Source organism: Hemibagrus wyckioides, linkage group LG25 (assembly GCF_019097595.1).
Source record: "Hemibagrus wyckioides isolate EC202008001 linkage group LG25, SWU_Hwy_1.0, whole genome shotgun sequence".
Classification (NCBI taxonomy): domain Eukaryota; kingdom Metazoa; phylum Chordata; class Actinopteri; order Siluriformes; family Bagridae; genus Hemibagrus; species Hemibagrus wyckioides.
In genome coordinates this window covers 5,641,221-5,661,807 of record NC_080734.1, presented here as the reverse complement: position 1 = coordinate 5,661,807, position 20,587 = coordinate 5,641,221, and the positions used below count along the sequence as shown (strand labels likewise).

Below are 20,587 nucleotides of genomic sequence, written 5' to 3'. Positions count from 1 at the left end.
AGAGGACAAAATGGTGTTTGCTCCTGTTTTGTTGTGTCCATGTTCAGCATCGAATGTCTTTGTCATGAAACACTCCACAGTGGTGCTTAGTTGACACTCAGGACTTTAAGAATTTTAATTACACTGGAACCTCGGCATATAAACAACTTACAAATTTTTGCCTTTAAGAATTTAAATTTGCATCGGCATATGAAACATTTTCGACATATGAACGAACCGAACCGCCCGGGAGCCGATCAAAACTTGTTAGCGTCAGCGGAAATCCAAGCGAAGCCAACTGAAGCGAGTTTAAAAAATGTTGTACATTTTGTTTCAGTCAGCGATTTAGATTAGTTAAGTATATGGAGCATCAGGAGTTGTGGGTTTGTTTACAGGCTCCAAGAAACAAAAAAAGGGAGGGACTTATCTTACAATAATGAAGATAAGAACATAGAACAGCGCAAACTGGTTCTAACCAGAAAAAGGAGTGGGAGGCCTGGTACACAACTGGAAAACAAGGACATTTCCGAGTGAGCCCAAGCTTTTGAACAGTAGTGTATGATCAAAATGATTTCAGTTACATAACTGGATTTTAAGGAGCATCTTTTAGACTAAAACTTTAAAGGCACACCGGGCAAAAGATGCATTTTCAAGGTCCCAGTGATCCTAGAGAGAACCACCTCAGCAAGAAAGAAAGTTTACTGCTCTTTATTTGGAGTGTGCTGTGTGTAAAAGATGTCTTAACTTTTCTGGAAATATTTTGTATAATTTAGAATACAAATGTATTCAGTGCAACTTAATTAGGCCCGGCTGACCCAATAATGCTCTGAGACATCAACTGGTACACATTGGGACAGTGGTAATGCTGAGTCACTCCCTCAGAAATAAAGGTTTTCCTTTCATGGGTATGTTTTACCTGAAAGGTACATCGCTGGTCCATAAGGAGCAATTATGTACCTTATTTTAAAGCTATTCACATTTCCAGAATGTACTGCAGACTACAAAAGATGACAAAAGATGTATCCTTGGTGGTACCAAAGACAGCTACCTTTGAAAATACTTTTATATGCACCTTTTATTTCTGAAAGTGCAGCAACAGCCATTCTTTCACAATTCATCACGTTTTGGTGTAATTACTCTCAACATGTTAGCAGTTGGGTTTGGGCGTGGGTAAACAGGCCTGCTGGGGTGTGTTTAAATATAGCATCAATCTGGATGTTGATGTATTTGTGAGCGATTCAGCGAGCCACCCTGGGGAGGCGAGCGGCTGGTGGTCTAAGCTCCGACTGGAGGCTTCTGGGAGCTTGTTAAAGAATGTGATGCATTCAAATAACCCATTCTGGCTCAGGGGTAGAACAACCAGGGAGGAAGACAATCCCTCTTGGATCAGGATTGGGAATTGCTTCCAGCTAGCAGCAAGAGCCAGCTGGCAGAGACAGAAACAGGACCACAGGGGGAAGCAGAGCTTCACAGCTGAGGGGCAAAATCCATTATGTGACACATGGATGACCTCATCCTGACCAGGGACTGGCAGAGTGGACTGTAATGTGTACACAGAGACCTCACAGGACGAACATATCGAATATCAAATGCTGCCTTGATGTATAATATGCTGCTATTTGCTAAAAACGGATTATATATAATTATAACCAGAGAAGATTAGAGTATGCTCCAGCCTTGGTGCCAACATTTTGGAGTGTATATTGAGGAGAGACACTTACAGCTGAATGCCGCTGAAGAAGGAACCGAAGAGACCCATCATACCCAGGAACTCTACACGACTCAGGTTCTTCACGATGAATTCCTCACACACATTAGAAATGCCATATAGAGTTGCACCGGCTAGAACCAGGAGGTCTCCCAGCAGCTTATGGTCCCCTGTTGAGTCAAGCACAGTAAAATAGTAAAATCCTATTAGAAAACTTTACAGAATACTACAAAACTTTACAACAGCTAGTTACAAGTTTTGGGTTTGTAAAAAAAATGCTGTTCATTTAAAAAAGCTTCAATAATTTGACACTTAAATACGATTCAAACCGCATTGAAATTGAAGCTTCAAAATCCAAATCATCAATAGAAATGTATACGATTTATAAATATTTTACGAGTTCACTTATGATGCTGTTCAAATATACACTAGCGGATCAAATATTCCTCTTACTCTGGTAAATAACCTTCATGAAAATGAGAGAAAAGAAATCTATTACACACCAAAAACGCTGCTGCCTGATATTACCTTTGTTTGCTGTGAAAACCTTCGGAGCGAAGAAATCTCAAAGGCAAGTGAACGCCATATTATTAAACTACAAGACCCTTGTGGATAATTTACTCTCATCTAAATCCTTATACAGCAGGATCTAAGCCGTGTTTGTGAATTCCTTTGATGAGACGTGGGGCTTTGGGGAGGTGGTGTGTGATATTCTATAGAGCAGGCTTAGCTCTTATTCATATTTAATAATAAGCAGTGATTCGGTCAGGGAGCTGGTGAGAATCTGAGAGGGTTGTACACGGCTCTGGTGGCAATGCTGGGCGTCTGAGTCTGAAACAACACACCTCGCTTGGGATTGAAATATGTGTGTGTGTGTGTTGCTGGATTCTGTGCTATTTGGATGAAAAGCCTTACCAAGACCCTGCTGTCGTCCCACCAGCACGTCGGCTCCCACCATGCAGCCGATGCCGAGCAGGCAGACGCCCACGCCGACGAAATGCACCACCTTATACCTCACCAGCAGGAAGAACCAGGACAGCAGGAGCACGACGGGGATGACGAAGCAGTCCAGCAACTGAAAACACACACATACACACACACACACACACAGAGAACATTATCTATGTACTAACAGCATCGTGACACACAGCTTTGGTTTTGCACAGATACAAGTGTGGCTTATTGAGAAGAAAGCTTTTTTTCCCCCTTTTGCTATATTTGTCTGAAATGACGTCAGAATCTGTCACTGCTCACTTGCAGTATTTTTAAACCCAAATTTGTCCAATCTGTGCTCGCATTACCATCTGTTTTGATGTTCTTGTATAACAGATGCAAGGCCAAAATGCTGCTTTCCCATTTTATTTTTAACTTCAAGCAAAGGAGTAATCATTTTGTCTGAAATTTTATGCAACAAGGTTTGGTAGATGTATGTGTTTAATATTGATAGAGATAACACAAGTTTGGAAACCTTTAACAACTAAAATCTTCAAAATGCTTTTTTTGATAGAGGGATAGATGGGTGGATGGGGGATGGACGGATAGAGGAATGGCTAGATGAATGGATAGAGGATGGACAGCTGGCTAGATGAATGAATAAATGAATGGAGGGATGGCTGCATGAATAAATGGATGGAGGGATGGATGGTGAAACTGGGGATGGATGAGGGATGGATGGATGGCATGATGGCTGGATGAATGAATAAATGAATGGAGGGATGGCTGCATGAATAAATGGATGGAGGGGTGGATGGTTAGACTGGGGGATGGATGGATAGAAGGATGGCTGGATGAATGAATGGATGGAGGGATGGATAGATGGAAGGGGGGTGGATGGATGAAGGGATGGCTGGATGAATAAATGGATGGATGGATAAGGGATGGATAGATGGATGGAGAGATGGTTGGATGAATGAATAAATATAGGGATGGATGATGAATAAATGGATGGAGGAATGGATGGGTGGGCTGGGGGTGTATGGATGGAGGGATGGCTGGATGAATGTATGGATGGAGAGATGGCTGGATGAATGAATGGATGGATGGAGGGATGGCTGGAAAAATAAAAGGATGAAGGGATGGCTGTATAAATGAGTGGATGGGGGATGGCTGGATGAATTAATAGATGTAGGGATGGATAGACAGGGGGATGGATGGATAGAAAGACGGCTGGATGAATGAATGGGTTGAGGGATGGCTGGATGAATGAATGGATGGAGGGATGGCTGGATGAATGAACAGATGGAGGGATGGCTGGATGAATGAACAGATGGAGGGATGGCTGGATGAATGAACGGATGGAGGGATGGATGGATGGATAAATGAATTAATGGAAGAATTGCTGAATGAATGAATGAATGAAAGAATGGAGGGATAGAAGGATGACTGGATGAATGAATGGATGGAGGGATGGCTGGATAAATGAATGGATGGAGGGATAATGTTGCTACACTGTGTTCATTAAAACCCCACCCCCTTTTTTAAGATTTATGCTTTTCTCTAATTATATTACGAGTATACCGTGAACATGTGACTTGTGTTGCTATGCCTTTTGCATTACCATGCAGTTGCAGTCATGATGTCTGGAGATGAGAGCTTTCATCAGCTCTACTGCTAGAACTCTACATCTAACCGCAAAACATCATTATTTTTAAAATACGTTTTTATTATCCCAGCAATCCCAAAACCATAAAGTGTGTCTGAAACGTAGGAAATTCTGCCTTGTGTTTATTGTAAATCTGCTCAGTCTGTATTGTGTCTGCATCGTTGCACTGTTTTGTATGATTTCTACTCTCTCATATTAACTGCACTGCAGTATCTTATTCATCCACATTCACCAATTCTGCCAAGTCCAAGTGGCGCTTTTTCAGATCTCTTCATCTGGACAATTTTTAAAACCCAGTATACACGCATCCTTTTTTCTCCTGCTCTCATAATCCTGTATACCATCTCAGGTGAAGCAGCTGCTCCTGACATAACCGACAGCAGAAAACACTGGCTGGTCAGGGAGCCGATCGTGGACAAAGCCACACGAGGATGTAATTTGTTTTTGATGTAGGCTTTTATTTCTGATGAGAAATAGTTATAGTCACAAAATATTCAGTCTACATTGAGTAACACCTGTCACTGTGTTATTATTGAGATAAATGATGTTTTCTGAGATATCAGAGCTAGTATCATATATCATTTCATAAAATCTATTTATACATTGTGAGTGAAACCGAGAAGCAGCTGATTTGATGTTAATAGTTTTTTACTTTTTTTAACACAATTTTCCTCTCCTTTTTACTGTTACGTTAATTCTAGCTGTCCTTTTTTGTTACACGTTGATTGATTATCCACAACAGCAACTCTGATGATGGTTGTAGCATCCATCCATCCATCCATCCATCCATCTATCCCTCCCTCCCTCCCTGCATCCATCCATCCATCCATCCATTTTCTGTAGCTCTTATCCAACACAGGGTCACAGAAACCTGGAGTTTGTTCAATGGGAATCAGGGCACAAGGTGAGGGACACTCTGGACACACACACATGCACTCATTCACCATTCATCATTCACTCATTCACTCATTCAGAGACACCAATCAACCAATAGCAGGAGGAAACTGGAGAACCCTGAGCAAATCCCTGAAGCACACAGAGAACATGCAAACAGGAAGGAGACAAGATTCGAACCCCTGACCCTAGAGGTGCGAGGAAAATGTCATTCACAGGGACCTGAATGAAGGAAGCTCCACATCCAAACCTTAGGTTGATTGGTAATTCTAAATTGCCCGTAGGAGTGACTGTGTGTGGTTGTCTGTCTATATGTGTGGCCCTGTGATGGACTGGTGACCTGTCCAGGGTGTACCCCTGCATTTCGCCCAATGTGTGCTGGGATAGGCTTCAGCAGACCCCTGTGACCTTAATTAGGAATAAAGCGGGTTTAACTGATGGATGGATGTTTATTCAACATTTTCAGGACAGAGGATTTTGATTTTTTTTTTTGTTACAAAATGTAAAAGATCATGAGAAGGCTTTACGGCGTCATTAACTTCATAACATTAGCTATTAGCAAAATATAACATGAAAACTAGAAACAGGTAAAAAGCACAGTGTGTTACACAACTATAGGTAATAGTAGATTAACAAATAATCTGAAAATGATCCAGTATATCGTCAGTGCGCAAACGCTGCATCCAGTCTTTGTCCCAGAGCCCAAAAAATGGAGTTTGCTCCTGTTTGGTTGTGTCCATGTTCAACCTTGAATGTCTTTGTCATGTCTCACTCCACAGTGGTGATTAATACTGTATGAAAGTAGACACTTGAATTTGTAGTGTTTCTATCTTCAAAGTAAATGTTGATATCAAACCCATTTCTGCTGTCTGAGATGCTCCAAGTGCTTATTCATAATGAATCAATTTGAAGGTGTTTATCTTCAACCAGTAAAATACTGGTAAAACACACTGAAAGCCAACAGACTCGTTTTATATCAGACTCACAGCCAGAAACTCATTCATTTGTGGGTAAGGTGTTGGACTACTGATTGGAATGTTGTGAGTTCACATCCTAGGTCCACCAAGCTGCCACTGCTGGGCCCTTGAGCAAGGCCCTTAACCGTCAGTTGTATAAAATGAGATAAATGTAAGTCAGTCTGGATAAGGGCATCTGCCAATGTAAATGTAAATGTCCTGATAAGTCGATTTCGAACATCAGTGTACTGGTTAAAAGGCTTTAAATATGTCGCAGGAAACTTTTTAATTCTGAAGATTCTGACATTGACTTATAAAACTGTGATTATTAGATAAAACGTGAAATAGACCCAACTGCCTGAAACCCTTTATAGACATGTAATGTAATTTGAGTATTGGAAAAAGCACGTACACTAACGCTGGAAAAAGGCGAATCATTTTCGTTTGCTACAGAATAATACTGTATTCCTAATATTGATCATTTGTCTCGTACACAAAAGCTGCCTCGCTGAGTTATGAAACAAGCTCTGCGACAAGCAATCCATCAATATATACAAGCGTTTAAATATTCCAACATGCACTTCCTTGTTTTGCAATCTCCGAACAAAGCACTAAATATCGACCGAGAGGGTTTATTGCTACGGGTGCTCCACGGCTGAACGAAAGAGAGAGCGTATGGAGTTTTTATAGCCGCAGGGGAGCCATCAGCCCTCTGTTCCAGGAAGAGCCAATGGCACTCAGAGACACTGTACAGAATGGACCATGAGCTCATACATTAACCCGTAAGAGTGAGACTTTCACTGTCCTCTGTCCAACATCCAAGCAGTTACAGCAGTAAGAGTCAGTGTAAAGTTTTATTGTAATGAAAGTGTCACCTGAAGCGTGATTTACTGGCCAGCTCGGATCATCTCAGGTTCTTTTCCTCTCAGGATCATCTCAGAGAGATTTTTCACATCCCTGTCACCACTGGTTTGTTCATTAGGGACCTAAATCCCTGCATTGGGATTTGTGTAAAGCTGCTTTGTGACAATATCTATTGTTCACGTCTGCCTTGCACCTCCAAGGTTAGGGGTTTGATTTCCATTTTTGTCCTGTGTGTCCTGTTTCTCCCTGTGCTTAAGCAGTTTCCTCTGGGTATACTTTTTTCTCCTCCAGTACAAAGACATGGGTGCTGACTGGCACCTCTAAATTGTCCGTAGTTTAAATGGGTGTGTGAGTGTGTGTGAGATTGTGTCCTGCATGGGTTTTTCACCTTGTACAGGATAAAACACACCCTGTGAGGATAAAAAGTACAGAGGATGGATGGAGAAATGGATGGATGGCCTGAGAGATGGATGGAGGAATGGATATATAGAGGGAGGGAGGGATGGATGGATGGAGGGATGGATGGAGAGTTGGAAGAAGGAATGGATTGATAGAGGGATGGATGGAGAATGGATGGATGGCTGGAGAGATGGATGGAGGAATGGATATATAGAGGGATGGATGGATGGAGGGAGGGAAGAATAGAAGGATGGATGGATTAATAGATGGATGGATGGATGGATGGAGAGATGGAAGGAGGAATGGATCGAGGGAGGGAGGGAGGGAGGGAGTGATGGATGGAGTGGTGGATGGTTGGATGGATGTATGGCTCGAGAGAGAGATGCTTGGATGTATGGATAGATGGATGAATGGATGGATGGAGGGAGGGATAAAAGGATGGATGAATGGATGGATGGAGGGAGGGATAAAAGGATGGATGAATGGATGGATGGATGAATGGATGGATGGATGGAGGGAGGGAAGGATGGATGGAGGGGCGATGGATGGTTGGCTAGACAGACGCATGCGTGGATGGATGGTTGGATGGATGGATGGATTAATAGATGGATGGATTAATAGATGGATGGATGGATGGATTAATAGATGGATGGATGGATACCTGGATGGATCAAAAGATGGGGCATGGACAGATAGATGGATGTCTGCTGTCCAACATCCAAGCCGTTACAGCAGTGAGAGTGTAAAGTTTTGTTGTAATAGTGCCTGAAGCGCAATTTGCTGACCAGCTCGGATCATCAGGCCAGAATCTCGTGTAGAGCAAAGCTGAATGAAAAGAAAGCAGTGTTTGTGATTGCAGAAAGTCTTCTTTTTGAAAAGGACGTTTCAACAAACCAACGTTTCACATCACAGAAAATAATAATTACAGCACTTCAGTCTCATTCTGGTTCCACAAATTGATGGAAAAGTGGACGATTAGCGCAGAATCAAAGAGGTCATAGGATTAGAGGTGAGAACACTTCAAGGGGTCATCTGATCCACTTACTGAAGCTCCAAATCCCACAGTTTCACACAGTTTCATAACATCCACACTTACAGAGCATCAGAGGCAGAGAGAGAGAGAGACACAGAGAGAAAGAGAGAGACTAGAGACAGACTGAGAGAGAGAGGGAGACAGATACAAAGAGAAAGAGAGTCAGAGACTGAGAGAGAGAGAGAGAGAGAGACTGGGAGAGAGACAGACTGGGAGCAAGACTAAGATAGTGAAAGAAAGACAGACAAAGAGAGACATACAGTGAGAAAGACAGAGAATGAGCATGAGATCGAGGTAGAGAGAGAAAGATATATGATAAAAAAGAGAAAAATCTGACAGACAGACAGACAGAATCCCACAGAGAGAGAGAGAGAGACAGAGAGAGAGAGAGAAACAGAGAGATGGCCAGAGATCAGAGACAAAGATGAAAAGAGAAAAGGAGATAGCAGTTGAGGAGGATGATAATAAAGAGATACAGACAGACAGACAGAGGGAGAGAGAGAGAGGGAGAGAGAGAGAGAGAGATGGCCAGAGAACAGACACAAACAGAGATGAAAAGAGAAAAAAGTGATGGCAGAAGAGAGAGACAGAAAGAAATAGAGAGACAGACAGAAAGAAACAGAGAGACAGACAGAAAGAAACAGACAGACAGATAGACAGGCTTGAGACAGAAAAGTCACTGAACATTAATCATGTTTATGTAATGAGTAAAACTTTGGCTCCTGTGTGCCGCTGCTTGTGTCTCAACATGAATATTAATAAGTTGTCCTCTTACCTTGTTAGTTTGAAATAGTTACAATATGTTGTGCTTATATATTCCTCTCACACTGTGCAGGAATGATGATGATGATGATGATGATGATGATTATTATTATTATCATTATTATTATTATTATCATTATTATTGTTATTCATACAGTCACTTCAGTAAGTTAGGGAACGAATGACAGGAACACAGCTCAGGTTGATCTCCCCCGGAACGCCGCATAATCGAAGGCTGAAAATAAAATCTAAGATCTCACCATGTCTACAATTACGGCTAAGATAAAATGCAAATTTATGTCTTTTCCCTGACAGGTCTGAGACGAGCCCTTATTCAAGACGCGCTTCATTTTAATGGTGTTTCCTGCAGTAGAAATGACATCATGCTCTCTGTCAGTGAGAGATTTCTGACTAATCAATCACTGAGAGTTTAGTTTCTGATCATGTTAGGTACATTATACGATCACTTATTTTTCACTTCCAGGAAGTCTCTACATCGCATGATATCAGTTCCTCCTGGACTTCAGGGAGTTTTTTTGTAACTGTTGAGGCAAAATAATGCTTGGTTTTTGGTGAAATCACAAGCACAAGATTCTTCTTTTAAACTCCTACCAGTGAAGACACGTTTAATTACTTTCTACATTAGGTTTATTCATGTTCTACACACGTGAATGGAATTAGGCTGAATGCGTATTGTGATGACATCACACGCCACGTCTTGGCCCAAATACAGAGAAAACTCCGCATATGAATGTCCTCCCTTACAAATTTTCGCCTTAAGAATTATAATTTTGCCAGAAATTATATGAAGCATATTCGACATACGAATGAACCGAACCAAACTGAAGTTGCGTGCAGATCCGGGACACTTTCAAAACTTGTTAGCGTCAGTGGACAGCCGAGCAAAGTCAACTTTTAGGAATTTTTTACAATTTTTTTTCAGTCAGTCAAAGCCGTATGGAAAGAGTCAACCCACGATACCAACGTTGTCTTCAGCATGAGTTCAAAAGCTAGGTGATTTTCCGGGTGTTTTTTTGTGGACAGATTGGTGGTGTGGGTGGTCTGTTGCCCAAGCTTGGTGGCACGACTTCCTGTGAGGAGCCTTGACATGGAATGCTTGGCTTGGGTCAGTTCTTTGTAAGCAGCCATACAGTTTACATACGCTTCATATTGGGAATATTTTTGGGCGGCTGGAACAGATTATCTGCATTTACATTATTTCTGATGAGAGAATTCGTTTCACAATACACATTTTCACCTTAAGAACTCTCCTCCAGAACGAATTAAATTCATATGCCGGGGTTCCACGGAAAATCTGGGTCAATTGCAATCTCTTCCAAATATTGCATTTGGAAGCTTAGATGATGTGGAGGGTCCATCAGACAAGTCCATATGAATTAGTTATTGAATTGATATATATATAATTGATATATATGAATTGTTATAATCAGAAAGAGCACATTTTTTATAAAACCGGATGTTACACTAGATTGCCAAAAGTTTTGGGACGTCTGCCTTTACATGCACATGAATGTAATATGGAATTGTCCCACCCTTTGCAGCTATAACAGCTTCAACTCTTCTGGGAAGGCGTTCCACAAGGTGTTTATAGCAATTTTTGACCATTCCTTTAGAAGCACATTTGTGAGGTCAGACACTGATGCTGGACGAGAAGACCTGGCTCCGCTCTAATTCATCCTAAAGGTGTTCTATCGGGTTGAGGTCAGGATTCTGTACAGGTCAGTCAAGTTCCTCCATGCCAAACTCGCTCATCCATGTCTTTATGGACCTTGCTTTGTGCACTGGTGTACAGTCATGTTGGAACAGGAAGGGGTCATCCCCAAACTGTTCCTACAAAGTTTGGGAGCATGAAATTGCATGAAATAAAATGACTTCAGTGTTTCGTGTCTTAGTGTTATAAAAGTGACCCGAAGATAGTTGGGATATTTTAGAAGAGTGTGTGTCTGGTGATGTAGTTTCAGATCTGTCAGTCATATAGACCGACACAACACAACACTGTGAGTGTGTCGAGTATAAATTACATTCTTCATTATGAAAGCAGCTGCTCACATCCCTCAGCATCTGTCAGCTCCCTGCTGCTTGTCTCTCAGAGTGTGGAAAGCTCTTAGAGGAGATCAGTGTGCACTTTATCCTCACGGGAGCTGCCACGCTGTGGCAAAGTAGGACATTCAGGTCCACACACAAGCACACACGAGCGGCTATTAGCGACCAGAGGCTCCACTTTCAAATGATTTCTGAGAGGCCGTGGGGAGAGTACATCATCCATTTGGGCGACTGAGAGCAGCTCCGCTGTCAGCTCAAATGGCAGCGGATGACATGAATGGTACCGGAGTGAAGCAAACTGGGATGCGTCATTAGTTTTGTCTACTAGATGTGTGTGTGTGTGTGTGGGTGTGTGTGATAAGTAGACATAGACCACCATGATGCAGCAATTTTCCCTCAGACTGCTGCACTGAAGAAGCATAATCTCCTGATCGGATAGAGTAGAAAAAATGCAACCTGAACAATGGTGATAAGACGTGCCGTGGGTTAGGAGAGTCTTCCAGATGATGACTTCTTCGTGTCTTCTTTGTCTTCTCTGTTCCTTTATATGAAATTCAGAGCTTTTATGTATTAAAGAAGAACATCTATTCATTTTCTGTACCACTTATACTACACAGAGTCACATGGAACCTGGAGTCTATCCCAGGAGACTCTGGGAACAAGCATAGACACACTCTAGACTTAGAAATGCCAAACAGCCTTCAACACGTCTTTGGAATGAGGGAGGAAACTGGAGAACCCAGAGTAAAACCCCTGAGGCACAAGAAGACACACATCACATGCAGAACCTCCAAATCCCAGCGAAGTGTGGCAAACATGCTAACCACTAAGCCACTGCACCACTGAGAAGCAGGATATCATACTTTTTCTATATTCATAAACACATTTATTGTTTCATGAAACAAGTTCTTGTTATCACTTGCATTACAGCAGCTACAGACAATGATTCTTTCAACAGGCTCTTGTTTTTTTCCCTCTCTTTCATGGACATTCCACCACAATTAAAGTAACTATAAACTGATCAAAAGTATCAGTGATAAGAATAAAACACTTTGTAATGACGTGATTCTGCGCCCTTGATTTCACCTTGTTTGTTTGTTTAGTTGACTGAATTCGTCCTTCTCTAGTTTGGTCCGTTTAATCCGATCTCTAGAGCCCGAATTCTGATTCTCTTTGGATGTGTGTCTCTCTCTGTGCTGTTGTGTTGTTGCATGAAAAAAGAAAAGAAAAACCACTGTCTGTCCCACAGATCCATCTGTAGCATCTTCAGCAATCACGCCATTAACGGCCAGAATCAGAGTAATGAATAGGAAAGAAATCAATCTTTCTCTCTCTCTCTCTCCCACAAACACACTCTGCCTCTGTCTCTCTCTTTCACATACACATACAACACACACAGACACACACACTCTCTCACACTCTCTCTCTCCTGCAAACACACTCTGTCTCTGTCTCTCTCTTTCTCTTTCACATACAACACACACACACAGACACTCTCTCTCTCTCTCTCTCTCTCTCTCTCTCCCTGTCTCTTAATCTGTCTGTCTCACTCTGTATCTGTCACTCTCTTCCACTCTCTCAGGTGGTTTGAATGATTATTTGAAGCTGTTATCTCTCTCTCTCTCTCTCTCTCTCTCTGAAGGACTCTAATAATCTTTCAAACCACCTCTGCCTAATCAGAGGTGTTAATCCTGCTCTGAATAAGACCGTTTCACAACCAACAATGTTTTAGTGAGGATTAACTGACAAGCACTGACCAGGGGAGTGTTTTATTACTGAAACGGTCTTATACACGACTACTACAGCCAGCAGTGGATGACGATCAGTGTCTGTACATTTACTATTTTTGACAGATCTTCAAATAAGGAAAAAAAACAAAAAAAATCTGCCTCACACATCATCGATGCTGAGCCGCTGATGCTGCTGAGCAAGTTGACAATAGATGACAATAAGATGACAAAAAAAATAATATAATCTCCAACCAAACTGTCACAGACGTACGATGGAACCATAATAACATCTGTAAGGATGTTTGATGGATTTCTGGAAAATTCCATTCCAGTGAGTGACATCACAAGCCATTGTATAGAGTTTCATTTCACCCAAACCTGTGATTTTCATTTTAATCAAAAGAATTCACCCATTAATAGACTACGGCATTCATTTCAATACAGGTCACATGTTATATAACCATCACAACAAGCCTAGCATCACTATTGCTAACTTAGCTGGCCAGTTAGTTAGCTGCTAGTCACTCAGCTTGTATTTGTATTTTCAATGTGTTGAAAATTAGCTCACATTAACATTAGCTAGCCACATGGGTAGCACAACAGTTGTACAGTTAAATCGTCCTGTGCATTTAGTGACATGGCCAATGTTATAATTTCACACTGAAGTGCAGCAACAGTCTAAAAACTTCAAATGGACTTCATTTTATTTGGTGTTGAATTAATCTAGACCCAAACACCAATCATTATAATGACAATTAGACACCAAGGAGAGATAACCATCTAAATATCATGTTTTGGAGTTCAGCCTGCCAAAAAACCCTGAAATAAAAACCTTGTTTTTCTGGGGAGCAGCAAACTGAATAATTAACGTGCAGTTTGACCGGTCTGCAGATTTTTGCTGACTAAAACGCAATTATTTGCTGTTTGCTTTCAAACAACATATAATAACAAAAAATAAAGCAATATGATAGGACTAAAGGTCACCATCGATGCATGGTTGCTACAGCAACCACAATGGGAACTTGGGCTTGTGGTTTGGAGGTACATACTGTGACAGTGACCTTTATTCATGCTGTATTGATTCACTCTGACAGCAACAAGCATCATGTGCTTCTGTTTTTCATTTTCTTATTGTCATGACCGTTGTCTTGTTTTCTCGTTTTATTCTCCCCTGTTCTGTTTCCCTCTGGATCTGCTTGTATATGCTGTATATCCTTTTCTAAGTTTCCGAATTCAAGATATGTATATGTTTTTGACCTAAGTCTGGTATTGTTATTTGTTTATTTATATTTACATTGTCTTGGTTTGTCTCATGTTTACAATTTAAATCTATATCTGTCCCTAATCAGCAAGTCAGAGGCAGCGATGGTAAAAGACAAACTAACAAACAAAAACTCTAAACATGTTTAAAATGCTGTACAAGTCCACTGAATACTGACCTGTACACTGGTCAGCGTGGTGTACTGGTAAGCTTTAATGACCAGGTAGTTGGCTTCGATATCGATCACGCCGAGGATCAAGTACTTCCACCATCGTCTCTTCAGGATCGCCAGTAAATTCTCTTCACCTGAAACAGAACAAGACAAATCATTCTTCACCTTTAGTTGAATTTTTTCCACATATTTTTTGGCCAATTCATTCCCAGCAGCCAGAGACCAGCTGGACAGGATAATGGGATGTACACGGTTATATACAACAGAAAACCTGAAGTAAAATGAAAACCCGGCAGAAAACCCACTCCTCTTTAGACTGTGGATGTAAATGAACAAGATTTAAGAAAGGAAGTTAAAATCAGTACAGTACAGAAAGTTCAAACATTACAGAATGAATGTTAAGTGAAATAGTAAGCATGCAGATGTGTAACATGTAATAACTGTGTGTTACATGAAGCAACAGTAAAAGTGCAGTGTATGTTACATGTAGTAACAGTAAAAGTACAGTGTGTGTTACATGTAGTAACAGTAACAGTAAAAGTACAGTGTGTGTTACATGTAGTAACAGTTACAGTAAAAGTACAGTGTGTGTTACATGTAGTAACAGTTACAGTAAAAGTACAGTGTGTTACATGTAGTAACAGTTACAGTAAAAGTACAGTGTGTGTTACATGTAGTAACAGTTACAGTAAAAGTACAGTGTGTGTTACATGTAGTAACAGTAAAAGTACAGTGTGTGTTACATGTAGTAACAGTTACAGTAAAAGTACAGTGTGTGTTACATGTAGTAACAGTTACAGTAAAAGTGCAGTGTGTGTTACATGTAGTAACAGTTACAGTAAAAGTACAGTGTGTGTTACATGTAGTAACAGTAACAGTAAAAGTACAGTGTGTGTTACATGTAGTAACAGTTACAGTAAAAGTACAGTGTGTGTTACATGTAGTAACAGTTACAGCAAAAGTGCAGTGTGTGTTACATGTAGTAACAGTAACAGTAAAAGTACAGTGTGTGTTACATGTAGTAACAGTAACAGTAAAAGTGCAGTGTGTGTTACATGTAGTAACAGTTACAGTAAAAGTACAGTGTGTGTTACATGTAGTAACAGTTACAGTAAAAGTACAGTGTGTGTTACATGTAGTAACAGTAAAAGTGCAGTGTGTGTTACATGTAGTAAGAGTTACAGTAAAAGTGCAGTGTGTGTTACATGTAGTAACAGTTACAGTAAAAGTACAGTGTGTGTTACATGTAGTAACAGTAAAAGTACAGTGTGTGTTACATGTAGTAACAGTTACAGTAAAAGTGCAGTGTGTGTTACATGTAGTAACAGTTACAGTAAAAGTGCAGTGTGTGTTACATGTAGTAACAGTTACAGCAAAAGTGCAGTGTGTGTTACATGTAGTAACAGTAACAGTAAAAGTACAGTGTGTGTTACATGTAGTAACAGTTACAGTAAAAGTGCAGTGTGTGTTACATGTAGTAACAGTAACAGTAAAAGTACAGTGTGTGTTACATGTAGTAACAGTTACAGTAAAAGTGCAGTGTGTGTTACATGTAGTAACAGTAAAAGTGCAGTGTGTGTTACATGTAGTAAGAGTTACAGTAAAAGTGCAGTGTGTGTTACATGTAGTAACAGTAAAAGTGCAGTGTGTGTTACATGTAGTAAGAGTTACAGTAAAAGTATAGTGTGTGTTACATGTAGTAACAGTTACAGTAAAAGTGCAGTGTGTGTTACATGTAGTAAGAGTTACAGTAAAAGTGCAGTGTGTGTTACATGTAGTAACAGTTACAGTAAAAGTGCAGTGTGTTACATGTAGTTACAGTAAAAGTACAGTGTGTGTTACATGTAGTAACAGTTACAGTAAAAGTACAGTGTGTGTTACATGTAGTAACAGTTACAGTAAAAGTGCAGTGTGTGTTACATGTAGTAACAGTAAAAGTGCAGTGTGTGTTACATGTAGTAAGAGTTACAGTAAAAGTGCAGTGTGTGTTACATGTAGTAACAGTTACAGTAAAAGTACAGTGTGTGTTACATGTAGTAACAGTTACAGTAAAAGTGCAGTGTGTGTTACATGTAGTAACAGTAAAAGTGCAGTGTGTGTTACATGTAGTAAGAGTTACAGTAAAAGTGCAGTGTGTGTTACATGTAGTTACAGTAAAAGTGCAGTGTGTGTTACATGTAGTAACAGTTACAGTAAAAGTGCAGTGTGTGTTACATGTAGTAACAGTTACAGTAAAAGTACAGTGTGTGTTACATGTAGTAAGAGTTACAGTAAAAGTGCAGTGTGTGTTACATGTAGTAACAGTTACAGTAAAAGTGCAGTGTGTTACATGTAGTTACAGTAAAAGTACAGTGTGTGTTACATGTAGTAACAGTTACAGTAAAAGTACAGTGTGTGTTACATGTAGTAACAGTTACAGTAAAAGTGCAGTGTGTGTTACATGTAGTAACAGTTACAGTAAAAGTGCAGTGTGTGTTACATGAAGTAACAGTTACAGTAAAAGTACAGTGTGTGTTACATGAAGTAACAGTTACAGCAAAAGTGCAGTGTGTGTTACATGTAGTAACAGTAACAGTAAAAGTACAGTGTGTGTTACATGTAGTAACAGTTACAGTAAAAGTGCAGTGTGTGTTACATGTAGTAACAGTTACAGTAAAAGTGCAGTGTGTGTTACATGTAGTAACAGTTACAGCAAAAGTGCAGTGTGTGTTACATGTAGTAACAGTTACAGTAAAAGTGCAGTGTGTGTTACATGAAGTAACAGTTACAGTAAAAGTACAGTGTGTGTTACATGTAGTAACAGTAAAAGTGCAGTGTGTGTTACATGTAGTAAGAGTTACAGTAAAAGTGCAGTGTGTGTTACATGTAGTAAGAGTTACAGTAAAAGTGCAGTGTGTGTTACATGTAGTAACAGTTACAGTAAAAGTGCAGTGTGTGTTACATGAAGTAACAGTTACAGTAAAAGTACAGTGTGTGTTACATGAAGTAACAGTTACAGCAAAAGTGCAGTGTGTGTTACATGTAGTAACAGTAACAGTAAAAGTACAGTGTGTGTTACATGTAGTAACAGTTACAGTAAAAGTGCAGTGTGTGTTACATGTAGTAACAGTTACAGTAAAAGTGCAGTGTGTGTTACATGTAGTAACAGTTACAGCAAAAGTGCAGTGTGTGTTACATGTAGTAACAGTTACAGTAAAAGTGCAGTGTGTGTTACATGAAGTAACAGTTACAGTAAAAGTACAGTGTGTGTTACATGTAGTAACAGTAAAAGTGCAGTGTGTGTTACATGTAGTAAGAGTTACAGTAAAAGTGCAGTGTGTGTTACATGTAGTAAGAGTTACAGTAAAAGTACAGTGTGTGTTACATGTAGTAACAGTTACAGTAAAAGTGCAGTGTGTGTTACATGTAGTAACAGTTACAGCAAAAGTGCAGTGTGTGTTACATGTAGTAACAGTAACAGTAAAAGTACAGTGTGTGTTACATGTAGTAACAGTTACAGTAAAAGTGCAGTGTGTGTTACATGTAGTAACAGTTACAGTAAAAGTGCAGTGTGTGTTACATGTAGTAACAGTAACAGTAAAAGTGCAGTGTGTGTTACATGTAGTAACAGTTACAGTAAAAGTACAGTGTGTGTTACATGTAGTAACAGTAACAGTAAAAGTACAGTGTGTGTTACATGTAGTAAGAGTTACAGTAAAAGTGCAGTGTGTGTTACATGTAGTAAGAGTTACAGTAAAAGTGCAGTGTGTGTTACATGTAGTAACAGTTACAGTAAAAGTGCAGTGTGTGTTACATGTAGTAACAGTAACAGTAAAAGTGCAGTGTGTGTTACATGTAGTAACAGTTACAGTAAAAGTACAGTGTGTGTTACATGTAGTAACAGTAACAGTAAAAGTGCAGTGTGTGTTACATGTAGTAAGAGTTACAGTAAAAGTGCAGTGTGTGTTACATGTAGTAAGAGTTACAGTAAAAGTGCAGTGTGTGTTACATGTAGTAACAGTTACAGTAAAAGTGCAGTGTGTGTTACATGTAGTAACAGTAACAGTAAAAGTGCAGTGTGTGTTACATGTAGTAACAGTTACAGTAAAAGTACAGTGTGTGTTACATGTAGTAACAGTAACAGTAAAAGTGCAGTGTGTGTTACATGTAGTAAGAGTTACAGTAAAAGTGCAGTGTGTGTTACATGTAGTAAGAGTTACAGTAAAAGTGCAGTGTGTGTTACATGAAGTAACAGTTACAGTAAAAGTACAGTGTGTGTTACATGTAGTAACAGTAAAAGTGCAGTGTGTGTTACATGTAGTAAGAGTTACAGTAAAAGTGCAGTGTGTGTTACATGTAGTAAGAGTTACAGTAAAAGTGCAGTGTGTGTTACATGTAGTAACAGTTACAGTAAAAGTGCAGTGTGTGTTACATGAAGTAACAGTTACAGTAAAAGTACAGTGTGTGTTACATGAAGTAACAGTTACAGCAAAAGTGCAGTGTGTGTTACATGTAGTAACAGTAACAGTAAAAGTACAGTGTGTGTTACATGTAGTAACAGTTACAGTAAAAGTGCAGTGTGTGTTACATGTAGTAACAGTTACAGTAAAAGTGCAGTGTGTGTTACATGTAGTAACAGTTACAGCAAAAGTGCAGTGTGTGTTACATGTAGTAACAGTTACAGTAAAAGTGCAGTGTGTGTTACATGAAGTAACAGTTACAGTAAAAGTACAGTGTGTGTTACATGTAGTAACAGTAAAAGTGCAGTGTGTGTTACATGTAGTAAGAGTTACAGTAAAAGTGCAGTGTGTGTTACATGTAGTAAGAGTTACAGTAAAAGTACAGTGTGTGTTACATGTAGTAACAGTTACAGTAAAAGTGCAGTGTGTGTTACATGTAGTAACAGTTACAGCAAAAGTGCAGTGTGTGTTACATGTAGTAACAGTAACAGTAAAAGTACAGTGTGTGTTACATGTAGTAACAGTTACAGTAAAAGTGCAGTGTGTGTTACATGTAGTAACAGTTACAGTAAAAGTGCAGTGTGTGTTACATGTAGTAACAGTAACAGTAAAAGTGCAGTGTGTGTTACATGTAGTAACAGTTACAGTAAAAGTACAGTGTGTGTTACATGTAGTAACAGTAACAGTAAAAGTACAGTGTGTGTTACATGTAGTAAGAGTTACAGTAAAAGTGCAGTGTGTGTTACATGTAGTAAGAGTTACAGTAAAAGTGCAGTGTGTGTTACATGTAGTAACAGTTACAGTAAAAGTGCAGTGTGTGTTACATGTAGTAACAGTAACAGTAAAAGTGCAGTGTGTGTTACATGTAGTAACAGTTACAGTAAAAGTACAGTGTGTGTTACATGTAGTAACAGTAACAGTAAAAGTGCAGTGTGTGTTACATGTAGTAAGAGTTACAGTAAAAGTGCAGTGTGTGTTACATGTAGTAAGAGTTACAGTAAAAGTGCAGTGTGTGTTACATGTAGTAACAGTTACAGTAAAAGTGCAGTGTGTGTTACATGTAGTTACAGTAAAAGTGCAGTGTGTGTTACATGTAGTAACAGTTACAGTAAAAGTGCAGTGTGTGTTACATGTAGTTACAGTAAAAGTACAGTGTGTGTTACATGTAGTAACAGTTACAGTAAAAGTGCAGTGTGTTACATGTAGTAACAGTTACAGTAAAAGTGCAGTGTGTGTTACATGTAGTAACAGTTACAGCAAAAGTGCAGTGTGTGTTACATGTAGTAACAGTTACAGTAAAAGTACAGTGTGTGTTACATGTAGTAACAGTTACAGTAAAAGTGCAGTGTGTGTTACATGTAGTAACAGTTACAGTAAAAGTGCAGTGTGTGTTACATGTAGTAACAGTTACAGTAAAAGTGCAGTGTGTGTTACATGTAGTAACAGTAACAGTAAAAGTGCAGTGTGTGTTACATGTAGTAACAGTTACAGTAAAAGTGCAGTGTGTGTTACATGTAGTAACAGTTACAGTAAAAGTGCAGTGTGTGTTACATGTAGTAACAGTTACAGTAAAAGTGCAGTGTGTGTTACATGTAGTAACAGTAACAGTAAAAGTGCAGTGTGTGTTACATGTAGTAACAGTAACAGTAAAAGTGCAGTGTGTGTTACATGTAGTAACAGTTACAGTAAAAGTGCAGTGTGTGTTACATGTAGTAACAGTAACA

General features: G+C 39.6%; 1 protein-coding gene across 1 annotated transcript in view; it reads right to left on the bottom strand.

The window, feature by feature from the left end:
- slc35f1 (solute carrier family 35 member F1) overlaps positions 1–20,587 on the bottom strand; it is a 142,016-nt gene that overhangs the window by 24,010 nt on the left and 97,419 nt on the right. The window contains exons 3-5 of the mRNA XM_058379758.1: positions 14,431–14,558; positions 2,603–2,762; positions 1,701–1,857 (exon numbers count right to left, since the gene is read on the bottom strand). Coding sequence (XP_058235741.1) covers positions 1,701–1,857; positions 2,603–2,762; positions 14,431–14,558 — 445 coding nt within the window. The remainder of the gene's footprint in view (positions 1–1,700; positions 1,858–2,602; positions 2,763–14,430; positions 14,559–20,587) is intronic.